The 14,032-nt window shown below is 34.8% G+C and overlaps 1 protein-coding gene across 1 annotated transcript; it reads left to right on the plus strand.

Annotated features, from left to right (window-relative positions):
* The first annotated feature begins 8,650 nt into the window (after nucleotides 1-8,650).
* Nucleotides 8,651-12,388, plus strand: LOC149848209 (uncharacterized). The gene is made up of 2 exons (XM_090003683.1): nucleotides 8,651-8,900; nucleotides 12,090-12,388. The coding sequence occupies exons 1-2, from the start codon at nucleotides 8,651-8,653 to the stop codon at nucleotides 12,386-12,388; spliced, it is 549 nt and encodes a 182-aa protein (XP_089859809.1).
* Nucleotides 12,389-14,032: the final 1,644 nt, after the last annotated feature.

Here is a 14,032-nt window from a genome sequence, read left to right on the forward strand (position 1 = left end):
TCATATAACATATTAATCACTTTTTACAATTTCAAAATACACAAGCTCTATGAATTTCAGATATTCAAACCCTGTTGATTTCTTTGGAAGTTCAGTTAATAGCGAGTGAGAATTGTTTATTTATTTATATTAATTTTTATAATTTCAAAATACACAAGCTCTATGCACTTAAGATATTCAAACTTTGTTAATTTCTTTGGAAATTCATTTAATAATGAGAGAATTATTTATTTATGTTAATACTAAAACATTCGGTCTATACGTGGTGGCTCTTGCTTATCTTATCTTTACATCTTTGGTTTTCTTCAATGACAAAATAGTCAATTAGTTTAGTTGGGCCTAAACCTGACCAGGATCACTGGACCAACACAGGTGGATACAGTAGATTCATCGGTTCAAAGTAGCAGGATCTGAGTCTTAGTTGGACAAAAACTGCTTACTGTGATTCATCTTCGGATCTAGATTGGACCCAGCTCCAACTTCTTTTATGTGAAAACAGATAGGAAACAAGATGGGTTTAACCAGCAAGGCTTTATCTGGACACACCCAGTCAGACCCTGGTCAAGCTAAGTCTGCCTTGTTGAACCAAAGCCAAGATCCTTCTGCAACACCCCAAAAATACAGACTTAAAATTTTTAAACATTTTTTTTAAACACCACAAAAATTATTTTTAAAATAGAAAATTTGCTTTGATCTTCAGACGTATCACAGGTTGAAAACCAAACCACAATAATCATTTCAAAAACTTTTCATTCTATTGAACGAATATTAGAGTTTATACACGCCAAAAACACAGACTCAGAGAAAGTTCAAATCAACCTAATCTATACCAAAATTTTAGTTGAATCTTTGTGCATTATAGCATCCGTCCGCTCATTTATATGAACTTGAAATGTTTAAAAAAACAAGTGGTTCAAATTAATGTCAAAGTATGTACTAGTAGACCTCTATGGGGCATGTACGCAATTATAAAATTATGGCACACCTCTCATATGTGACATATCACAATATTCATACATAAAATACATCTCCTTTACGTATTTATTCGTAATTAATAAAGATTCTTATTTCATTTCATATGACATTCTTTTTAGCTGAACTGAATCTAATTACTTGAAATTTATTGAATGATCATAAAGAATTGCTTGCATCTCATAATTCTTTATGATATATATATATATATATATATATATATATATATATATATATATATATATAACCAAAATAATTTAATTTAAATAATCAATAAAAAATTATTTACACAATCAATTTAATCAATTAATTAAACATATAATTATGTATCTACATATCTATCCTATATGCATGAATCATATTATTATCTTTCAAATTAAATTATTTTTGCATTAAATGTTATGTTAGCAAACATTTTACAAAATTAAGTGAACATCCTGATTCAATACCCAAGACACAACTATCTCGGTATACGTTGAACGTTTGGCACCAGAGTCAAGGATCCTTCATCAAGAATTCCTGCGACTAGCTATGATTGCAGTGCAACTGCTAAACACACGTACGTGGTTGAACTAGCAGCTTCTTTCAGCTGAGCCTGAAAATCTCCCTAATTTATCGTGGTTGAGGAAAATGTTCATTGTCCTTTAGATTTATTGATCTTGGATTTTCATCCTCACAACAATCTTGAATCTTGAATTATCATCGTCAGAAGGAAGATTTACTGATCTTGGATTTTCATCCTCATAGGAAAATTTGTCCAGACTACCTAGCGTTGGAAATTACCCATCAGAAAAACTAATAAAAATTCTACGAGATTGGTGCAAACGTCGGTTCACATTTGACTAACTCACTCATCTACCATTTCTCAATGTGACAAGCTCCAAATCATTATTAGTGCAACTTTTCTTATTACTCTGAAAATATTTTCTCAATGCATGTCATTTTCGCAATAAATATAGCATGCTTAAAATTTATAATAAGTTGCACTTTATTAGTCAATACCCATAAAATTTTTCATGTTATACAATATGCAGTTTAAAAAATAATCATGTTTGTAATACGAATATCATGAATTTACAATTGAAGTATATATTTACTCTATTATACATTTATGCATCATAATATGTATTTTCAATCATTTAAATATAAATAATTACAAAAAATGATGCAACATTTGTATCAATATAATTCAATGCATCATAATATATTTTTTTAATCATGAATGGATCTTGGAAGAATTTTAGAGTTCTATATTAGCAATCATGGCTAATCCACAATGGTACATATATTAATCTCAGCATACATATTATATATAAATCTCATAAAATTATTTAATTAACTTAAGGTTCTGAACTTGTAGTCACTAAAAATAAGATTGCTAAATAATTTCAATTATATTAGAAAAAATAATGCCAAAACCTCAAAGCCTAAGATTTTATTTTGCATCCTCCATAGTATATCAGATTAAATTCTAAAAATTAAAAAATAATTCAAATAAATTCATACAAATTATTCTGAGATTTTTTTCTCTATTTTGGGATTTTCTGAAATATCAAGAAGTATTTGCCTTATTTTATTTTGTAGTTTCAAAAATTATTTTAAAATTTTAGACAACACCTGCTCTGTTTTTTTGGCAATAATGCATACAAAATTTTGAACAATATCTTGCCTATTTTAATTTAAAAAATTCATAAGTTATTTTAGAAATTTTGAAATAACCTTTCTTATTTTAGTATGAAAAATCTAAAAGTTATTTTAAATTTTTTTAAATAATCTGCCCTTTTTTAGTATGAAAAATCCAAAAGTTATTCAAAAAAAAATTTGACAGAACCTCCTTTTATAGAAATATAATTGGATAGAAATTTTGACATAATTACTGCATTTCAGTCCTTAAAAAAAATCATAAGGGTTCAAGAGAGAGCTAGGAGGTTCTATAAATTCATATAAAAGCCCAAATAAGTTCTAGATGTACATACCTCATCTTAGAAATTTAGCGAATGTTTACACAGTGCTTTCAAAAATCCACCTTTGAGTATGGCAATTATGGCAGCACGCCCATTGTGTTTTCTCAAAAACTTTGACAATGAGTGAAGATTTTGGCAGTGCTTCCATAGAGGGGTCTCAAATTTGCCTTTAAAAAGGTAGGGCTTTCGCTACCAAACAAAAAACAATCATGTTTTTTATAAATAACAGGTATCCTAGCTAAGCAGGCAGGGGTCTGAGGTCAAAAGGAAGAAGAAATAGTTAAGGGAACGGGGTTGGGGTATTTAAAATAAGAGAGAGAAGGTTGGATTGGGCTAGAGAGAGGAGAAAGAGAAACTCTAGAGGGAGGAGTGAGTTGAAGTGACAAAAATATACCTGTGGGGGGGGGGGCGTATTTATAGCCCCACGGGGTGTCGCCTTCCATGGGTGTCACCTCTAGAAAAGGATGTCTAAATTTAGTTATTCCTTATTGGTTGATTTATGATATTTTTAATATTTTATTATTTCTTTAGACAATTTTCAAAAGTTTATATTATATTTTTCAGAATTTTATTTTATGCACCTAAATTTTTTACCATTATATCCATGGTTAGTTTCATTAATAATCAATTTTATTAATATTTTAATGCCCTTGGTAAATTTACTATTTTACCTTTGGTCAATTTATATATTTACAAGTATGCCTTTGAAATATGAATCCGAATAAATATTCAGATCCGCTAAAACTATCTATTTGGATAATATTCAGATCTATTTAGATAATATCCAAATCTATTAAAGGATTCATATTATTTTTAGATATGGGTTTAGATCAGTATCCAAATTTGATAAAAGATCCAGATCCAAATATTATTTTGATTGAGATTCTAGACTTTGGATCATGTTCAAATTTGGTTCAAGATCCATATATTTCATATGATGAATTTATTTAACATTTAGAAATTACAGTTATTACACCTTCGGTAGCCCTTGAAGGTCGAATATTGGACCTACATGGGTACAAAGCAAGTCCAAACCATTATTCAGACCAATATGCACTTGGATCCCTAAAACCATGATTTATATTAGGTTTTGCAATTTAGTTTCCATATTTCAATGTATAGAAGACTCATTTTTTTGGCGAAAGACATTGCTAATATAAATCATGATTTAGTAAATGAAACATTGTTATTACCATCATCATTATTACCACCACCACCATTATCACCACCTACATTCGCCATCAACATCGTTATCACCATTGCCACCATCTTCGTAAACTATTACCACCACTGGGATGGTGGGGGTGGTAATGGTGATGGTGGTGGGAGTGGTAATGGTAGTGATGACAATGGTGGCAATGATAATGGTGGTGATAGTAGTGGTGATGATGGAGGAGAAGTGGTGATAGTGATGGGGTGAAGTGGAAGAAAATAAGGAGTTAAAAAATAACAAGTCACACAACTGAGATTTGTTAGTTTTGTGACAACTAGGTTTCTCCATTGAGTTTTGCTATTTTGATGTATAGGCAAATATCAATTTCATTAGCGAAAGTCAAGTTTTGCTGAAATTGTGAGTTTTACAATAGAAAGTTGAGTTTCACTGAAATTGTGAGTTTCACTAGATCATTTTAGTGAAAGAGTAAAATCATAAAAAATAACCCAAAATTCAGTAGAAATTGGGTGGGTGGGATACGAAGAATATAGTCACTACAAGAAACCAGACAATATTTACTAGCACTAAATTAGCGCCAGTAAAAGTTTGCCAAGCATAAGTAAAGCTAACATAGCGCCAGTAGTTTAGACACAAAAAGTGATGTTGATAAAACATTTACTAATGCTAAGCACCAGTGAATGGGTTTTTTCTGGCGCTAAAATAATGCCAAAAAAAACTTTTTATTAAGCTAAAATAGAGCAAAAATGCCTTTATTGACACTAAAATAGCACCAAAAGATGCCTTTACTAGCACTAAAATAACGCCAATAAAAGTGGCTAATAGCAAAATATATATACTATATATAGTAGTATGGTAAATATTATACTAAAATAATTAAGAGCTCGAATTTATCAAATACTTGAAAAATCATAAATCATACATAAAAAAAACCTTGAAAATGCAAAACCCTTAAAATCAAAAACTCAAAAAATCATACTTAAAATGAAAAACACTAAAATTTAAATCATACATGAGAAAAAATTGGATTTAGCATGCTTTCACTCAATAAATTGAAAAATTAGCAATTAAAATACAAAATCTTTAAAATCTAGATCAAATATGAGAAAAAAATGGATTTAGCATGCTTTTACTAAAGAAATTATAAAAATATGGATTCAAATGGAAAACTCTTAAAATATATACCATATTTGAATAAAAATCAGATTTAGCATGCATTCACTTAATAAATAACAAAACTATGGATTAAAATGCAAAACATTTAAAATCTAAATCATACATGAGAAAAAATAGTTTTAGCATATATTCACTCAATCAATAACAAAAATATAGATTAAAATACAAGACTCTTAAAATCTAAATCATACATGAGAAAAAAAATCAGATTTAGCATGCATTGTCTCAAAAAATTACAAAATAGCAATTAAATTGTAAAACCCCTAAAATATATTTCATACTTGAAAAAAAATGAATTTAGCATGCATTCACTCAATAAATAATTAAAATATGAATTAAAATATAAAACACCTAAAATCTAAAACATACATGAGAACAAAAATCAGATTTAACATGCATTCACTCAATAAATTAAAAAAATAATAATTAAAATGCAAAACCCCTAAAATTTAAATCATACTTGAAAAGAAATTAGATTTAGCATGCATTCACTCAATAAATAAATAAAAGTATAGATTAAAATATAAATCATATATGAGAAAAAATTAGATTTAGTATGCATTTACTAAATAAATTATAAGTTTAACAATTAAAATGCAATACACATAAAATCTAAATCATACTTGAAAAAAAATAGATTAGCATGTATTTACTAAATACCTTGGGTGAGGCGGTGGTGGTAGATGGTCGGACAAGGCGTCGATGCACGGTGGCAGTGGTAGCCTGTGAACATAGAGAGGAGGGAGAGAGAAAGAGAGAGAACTCAGTGAGACACAAAGACGAAGAGAGCATTGGCTGGTGAACACAAAGAGAGAGAAGGAGGGAGAGAGAGAATACAGAGAGAGGGAGAGATTGTCGACTGGCAGTGGTGTTCGGCTGGTGAACACAAAGATGGGGAGAGGGAGAACACATAGAGAGGGAGAGAGCGTCTGTCGGCAGTGATGGTTGGCCAGTAAACACAATGAGAGAGAAAAAACACATAGAGAGAGAGGGAGAAAGCACCAATTGATGAACGCAAAGAGACAGAGGGCATCAGTTGACAATGATGGTCGGCTGGTGAACACAAAGAGAGAGAGGGAGAGAGCGTCGGCCGATAGTGGTGTCCAGCCAGTGAACAAAGAGAAGGAGAAGGAGAGAGAAAGTGGGTGAGAGAGAGAACACAAAGAGAGGGAGAGAGTGTCGGTCAGTGAACACAAAGAGAGGGAGAGAGAAAACACATAGAGAGAGAGAGGGTGGCGGTGGTTGCCGGTGAACATAGAGAACATGCACGAAACACGATTTTTTTAAATCTGTGTTTTTTACTGGCGCACTTTATTTGTGCACCCGAAAAAACTTTTTTTACTGGCGCTAACCAAAATAGAGCTAGTAAAAGAGAAAGAGCCCGCCAAAGAAAAAAGTGGAATTTTTTTTTAAATGTCAAATTACTAGTGCACTTTTTATGTTGCGCTAAAAAACTTTATTTATATTGGCACACTTTTTATGAGCGTAAGAAAAAAAACTTCTTATACTGGCGCAATACACTTTGCACAAGTGTAACTTATTTTTTCACTGGCGGTAAGCAAAATAGCACCAATAAAAATGTTCTTTTACTGACGCACTAGGAAAAGAGGTTTCTTTGTAGTAGTGTGCGATATTTTTATCTATTCTGTGAAATGCAATTATTTTCAAGGGTGGTACGGTCATTACCTGTGAAATAGCATTCTTCATAGTACCACGAGAATTTTGCTCACTATGAAATTTTGATAATAATGAGATTCATGGCATTGCAGGGTAGCTGCCATCCTTCAACTAGAGGTATGGAAAAAGAAAAGAAAAAACATAAAATTAGGTGTTAAATGAATAATGAGTTTGCATGTCAGTGTTGTTGTGGGCTTCCACCAGAGTTTCCCTTGGCTTCATCTTACTCAAGCTCAATGAGTAATGAATTTTAAATTAAAAAAAAATAATGAATTAAAAAAGGGCTTATTAATTAGTAACCTGTATCCCTAAGAAGGTTCGTCGTCATCAAGAAAGAAAAATGAGACATTGCTTAATGCAATTGGAAGGTGTTTGAGCTGTCAGCACGGAAACATGATCTTGAGTCCTGATAGTAGCAACTTCATGCAAAAGGGGGCAGAAGGTTTGGCCCAGTGTTATCAAAATCTAATTGAATCCGCCCTTTCTAAATTGGATTCGGGGGTCGATTCAGATGAGAATCAGCCCGATATGGGCCGAATCAGGTCTGGACCAGCCTATTAATTTATGGTTTTTCTTTCTGGATTTTTTTACTTTAAAAAAATCATTTCATTAAATAAGACTGATTCAAAATTGATTCACTTCGATTTGATTCCGACTGATTCAGGCAATTATTTTTTTATGGAAAACTAATTCGATTCAGAATCCAATTCTGACAACATTGGTTAGGACTGTCTTAGAATTGTATTCTGTCCACCCCAAATATAGGAACCCAATGGATATAACCATATCATATGGCATATGATGAGCCTCCATCATATGATAATCTTAGCTGTTGATACCAACATTCAGATCATATGCCATATCACCTGATCCATGGATCTTTTTTTTTGTGGCCCAAGATGGAAAGGCTTTGGAACTTGGCCCACGTAGCCTCTCGTCATAGTGAAATTGCAGCTTCACATGCAAATTTCTTTGGTTGGCTATCAATTCAGTCTTTGGTAATAAGTTGACATTGAAGAACCACCAAAACACCTTACAAGTTATGATTTTAAATTACTTGGATCAGATAGAGACCCAGATTGGCCTGAGCCCAGATCTAACCCAACTAGGTCTTAACCATGACTAGTTGGATCTATGTCGATTCCACTCGTAGTGTCCGGCCAAAAACGCGTGTGTCCTTGTTTTTAAAAAAGTTGTACTCGTAGAAGATGATCCTTGTCAGACCCGAGATATTGAAAGTTCTAAAGAACACCATTCAAGAACTTTGGAGCTCATGAACTTGTTCATCTCTCAAAATGTTTGTCTAAGTTATCTTATTAACTTCCAGCTAGTTTGATTAATTAACCATCTCAGAACACAGGTAATTATCCTCAAAATAATGGATCTCTTTTTCCTACTTATTTTCCCTGGTACGTCATCTACCTCCATCTGACTTGTAAGTTCTAACCAACTTCACCATACCACCTAATGCAACTTCCGTTATCTACAAGAAAAACCAAATTGACAATTTGCATCTCTCTCTCTCTCTCTCTCTCTCTCTCTCTCTCTCTCTCTCTCTCTCTCTATATATATATATATATATATATATATATATATATATATATATATATATATATATATATATATATATATATATATATATATATATATATAGATATATGTTGGTATGGTAGCTATAGCTATAACGGGGATGACGAAGTTGAACGCCTATCATGACCTCTATGTTGGTGCTGTGCTATTCATCTTCCTCTTCTTCTTCATGGAGACATCTGTAGCATCCATGGCTGCCAGAAAAGATGACTGGGCGATCACTACAATCTCCGAGAATGCCGAATTCGCAAGGTTGGCAGGGTATGGTGAGGAGAAGCTCTCCTCCGTGCTGGTCATGGGGTCGGTTCTATGTAAGCCTTGCTTGGGCTTGAATGCAGAGTTTGTATCAGGTCTCTCTCTCTCTCTCTCTCTCTCTCTCTCTCTCTCTCTCTCTCTCTCTCACACACACACACACACACACACACAACACACACAGATGTGTCTGAGGTAGGTGACACACTTGTGAACATATACGAGGGTAATTCTAGGAGATTACAGTGCAAGTCTCCTTGTGGTGGGACGTTGCAGGTTCAAACCCCAATGGTACGTTGTATAATAACTGGTAGGGGTCTGCCTAACCCCAGCTTGCCTTTAAAAAAAAAATCTAGGAGATTACAGACATCTGTGTACATATGCACTTGGATAGTACTACGAAAGACAACTGTATTAATGCATCCTCATGCATGAGGTAGAATATTGATATATAAAGTTCAATAGGCATGCGCAAATGTATGCGTGTATTATGAACCTTTGCAGCAACTAATTAAACATGATTCAAATTTTGCTATAGAACTTGTTTCATAGATACTTTTGTAATATGCAAGGTTGGATGCATCTACCTTATCTAGTGAATATTAAGCATGCATGAAATGTCTACCAATTTTTTTAACGCACTAACATGTTCCGTTTTAAATGCACATAACTCATAGGTGCGAGTTGTTTTGACTCAATTTGGCACATCAGATGCATTCAGCATGGACAAAATGCTAAGAATTGTCCCTTTGGTTTGTGTTTTTTCAGCAAAATTTACATTTTTGAGCCAAAAAAAATTGCAGTCATTGATTTTTTTATTTGCAAGAAAAACTTGTTCACACATCAGAATCCGGTAGCCTAAGGGCCGATCCTCACTAAACAAAAAATGTAAGTCACATCTACAGCATCAGATTGAGTATGAGTTTCGGCTTATGCATTGACACCATACGCACGTGAATACCAGAGACTTATCCTTTTTTATTTGCCAAAAAAACATGTTCACACATTGGAATCCAGTGATCCAAGGGCTGATGCTCAACAAACAAATATGTAAATTAATCACATCTATGGCATCCGATTGAGTCAAAACAGATTTCACATGAGTTTCGACTCATTAACACTGTATGTATGTGTATACCAGAGACTTTTTTTTGTGTGTATGTGTGTGTTGGGTAGGGGGCTGGGGGGAATTAACTTTGATCATGGCACCATGGGGTACAAATACACTTTTTTATTTATTCTTTTTCTTTTTGGTTTTTTCAAAAATCTAACCTAACAAATGTAGGGCCTCAGCTGTCAGATGGGCAGTCTGGGTTCGACTCCCACGGGCACTATTCCCCTTGCATAAGCCAACGCCCCAGCATAGGCCCCAGGGGCAAGGGTCTTAGCCACGGATTTTTACCTCTGGAAGGTCCAGCTGAGCTCTACCTGCTACGTACCGGGGCACAGGTTTCTCTTTGTAATAAATCAAACAAAAAAAGTGATCTACATGGTTTGTTTTGTGGGAACTCTCTAGGATCATACAATTATGACACACATGCAGGTTTTTAGGAGACTTCAAAAACCAACAGCATGGTGTACTAGATTTTTGCGACTCATAAAATCATGTTTTTTGTTGAAAAACATGATCCAAAAAGCCAATTCCTTGCATTTGAACCATGTTAAACACATTTGTGAGGTCCAATTGAGTCAACACAGCCTGCAATCATGGGTTCTAAAAGTGACATGACATCATGATGCCATGACCGAATTTAGCTTCTATATATATAAACCATGTTGAATGGGTTTATATTTTGTACTAATGAAGATACAGAATAATTGAGTTGGAAATCGTAGGTGCAAACTGTATCAATTTAATCTGACCACAAACACATTCAGCATGGTTTGTTTTCTAAGGATCATGTTTTCTCAATGTAAAAATATGATTTTAAAAGTAATGAAACTTTGATATATTGTGGGACATTGATTTTATGAAACCCTTGAAAAACCTATATATAAGTTGTTCAATAGTAGACATGTTTTGTCATCTTAAGCAAGGATCTGCACCACTTAGCTCAGTGTAGTCTTATTATTATAGAGGCATTTGACTTCAGTGTTACTCTTGACTATTTTGCTTAATGGAGCGGTTTCATTTAATTTTTGGCTCCCATATGCAATTTAAGCTTATGGGAGGTGGCACCCGTCTAATGCGTGGGTCTGTTTACCTCATCATGCATGTTATAAGTCTTTCAAGTGCCCTCCTATAAGCTTAAATAGCTTGTTCAAGTCTCAAGAAGCTGCTGGATCAATGTTGGTCAAATCCAACTCCTTTTGTTAGACCCGTTGTTTTTTTTTTTAGAGGAAATTGTAGTTAGACCCATTGTTAAGATTGATGTTTGGATTTAAAAAGACGAAATCAGGCACAAGTCTGATTAGAGATTGGATCCTGCGTACCAACCTCAGGCTTATTGGATCTTATTAATTAGGTTGTGTCCAATTCTAATAGGTATCAGGTCAGAATCATTTCAGACCAGGTTATAATCTATCAAATGATAGCCTACCTATTGAACAAGGAAGAGGATATTGCATCTCAATATGATTGAAGTCTCGATGGACTGCCCACCTAACTAGCATTGACGTCCATCTATACCATCTTAAATACCTAAAAAATCTTTCCTAATCTGACATTATCTTGAGCTGGGACTGATGTCTGGTTTGCAAATGCATGGTCTGGACCGTGGATTTCAGAAACAGGCTATATATATATATATATATATATATATATATATATGTATATAAGAAAAAAAACCATGAAAATCTCGCTTCATACTCTACATATTTTCGGTTAACATATTCTAGTGGCCCTATATATATTAACAGGCTGAGGCCATAACCCCTATGCAATACATTCAGTACCCTTACTGAACGGCTGCATTAGCAAGCCAGTCAGGGGGGTTATCTTTCTATTGTCTATTTCCCCATCTTTGGAGATACAAACCAACAGAGTATACAACAACAAATCTGGTTGTCTCTTCCTACAACTATTCTGCTCAGCAAATAAATTCTGCAAACCCAAAGTGTTGTGCAAAAGAATATGATCAGCAAGCCTCTCCTTCAATTTAAGAATCCATGCACCATTATTGAAAGAAATCTGCAGTCCTCGAGCACCTGCACTTAGCCCATTTAGAATTCCTTCAAGGACAGCAAACTCTGACATTAAGTTGTCAAACTTCTCCTGCCAAATGATTCCACATAGCATATGATATCATTGTGCTCTGTTGGGTCTTAACCAATCAGCCGACATGCAGGAGCCAACGTCGTCGTAAGGTGCAGAAGGGGAAGGACACTAATCAGAACCAAAGGAGTTACCAGCCTGTTTGGCGACTTAACCATTGAGCTGCCCTCAGAGCTTCACGCATGGCCCAAGCTGGAAAGATCATGCAAAATCAGGGTCCTTCAACTACCACACAACTCAACATGCTATCCGGGTTTCTACAAAGAATCAACAAGCCTGAGACTATCGTTTGCTGGCAACGGAGTGCGAGCTTACGACGCCGGTGTTGTATGGATCAAGAGACCAATTGGCTCACCAATTGCTTGTATCTAGGCCTTGAAACAGATTGGTCACGGGCCGGGTTCTGCTTCATCCAAATCCAAATCTGAATTTTGTTCAGTTGATCAGGATCTTAGTCCATATCCAAACAAGAACCGATGATGTAGGATTGCATCTGCATCGAACATATAGATCCAATATGCTATGTTTATGAGATTATACCGGTTTTTGTAATATCCTGATTTCAAAATATGGACAATATTTGTTGCATACGATTATACTTAGCTACCAACACTGTTGTATCATGTATGTACCATGCGGCATGCTTGATAGGTGTCACAATCGTGGTCATCCATCTCTTTCGAGATGAACGGTGTGACGCTGGTCACCATCCTACAACATCCTTTATATAGTCAAATTGGTCTATGGATATGACATGGTACCATCTTACCTGTCTTAAAGCATTGATCCATACTGGTTTCTCTTAAGGGCCCGGGTTTGTTTCACATTCCCCACCCTTCTCAATGTGGAAGGCAACTCATATGAAATGGCTGAGCTAGGAAGTAAAACGCACGGCCTCCTGCACCGTCTCATGGGCTGCGCATTTTTTGAATGGAGCTGTTTGTTTCACATCCCACAGGAAAGTAAAACGCAAGGTTACTTTGGTATGAGGAGGATCAGGTGCAATGTGATTGCACACTTTTAGTGTGCTGCTGCACCTAATCACGCACCATCTTCGGAATACAACCTGTCAGCTGTGGGGCCTAACAGCAGACGGTGGGTGATCAGATGCAGCAGCACACTTGAAGTGTGCAATCACATTACAAATTTACACCTGATCTCATTCCCCTTTGTATCATCATCATGTGTGGATCATCAAAGTTTTAAGTTGAATGTAGTTTGGATGGTACTCACCCAGTTGTGGTAGGTCAGACACCAGTGACTAACTCTCGATGAATACTCGATCAATTAAGTGGGCCATGACTAATCTCATTAATTTATTTGGATCATTTTTCTTAAAAAACCTAGCTTTCGTGATTTGGTGGGTCATCCGAGATTCTTTCCTTAAGCATTTAGACCTCTTCGATAACAGTTACTTCTCAAGCGGGCAAAGTGGGAAACAACGACATTCATACAGCGGGCAAAGCGGGCAAAATTGTCGCTGTTGAGTTTATAGCGACAATTACTGATGGAAGCGGCAGTTGGGCAGCAGTTTATACTTCTGAATCTAGGAGAATGCTTTAATCTTTTTCGTTAATTTGTTCATTTTCTCAGTAATTTTCTGTTTGTTGTTCGTGGCATACTGTCCAACTCCTGCATCATAGTTAATTTTGCTCTACCTGCATTTTTCTGCAAAATCGTGTGGCTTGTGGAAACTCTTTTTAGGTTAACATTTTCCTTTTACTTTATGCTGATCTCCCCATATTTTGGCTCTTTTACTCTCTTTTTTGAGTTATTTTTGTTAGAATATCCATATCACCAGACAGTGATCGTTCATCAGATCATCCAGATCGTGATCACTGTGATCCTCTATTTATGGCAAATGACAGAATTACAGCAAGCAGAAAATCAAATACGGAAAGTGTCAAACCATCAAAAGATAACGTTGAGAGATATCTCAACGATAAAGGAAAATTTGAGAGAGAATCGGGTTGTTATCCTACAAATGAAGAAAGGATGAAATCAACATCCTCTGAA

The sequence above is a fragment of the Nuphar pumila genome, chromosome 1 (genome assembly GCF_984573655.1).
Source record: "Nuphar pumila chromosome 1, dmNupPumi1.hap1.1, whole genome shotgun sequence".
NCBI lineage: Eukaryota > Viridiplantae > Streptophyta > Magnoliopsida > Nymphaeales > Nymphaeaceae > Nuphar > Nuphar pumila.

What these genes read in the sequence shown, in the direction of transcription:
- LOC149848209 (XM_090003683.1), top strand. Translation starts at nt 8,651, where the DNA reads ATGACGAAGTTGAACGCCTATCATGACCTCTATGTTGGTGCTGTGCTA. An exon ending in GAATGCAGAGTTTGTATCAG is followed by an intron (nt 8,901 to 12,089) that starts GTCTCTCTCTCT and finishes GCCGACATGCAG; the next exon opens with GAGCCAACGTCGTCGTAAGG.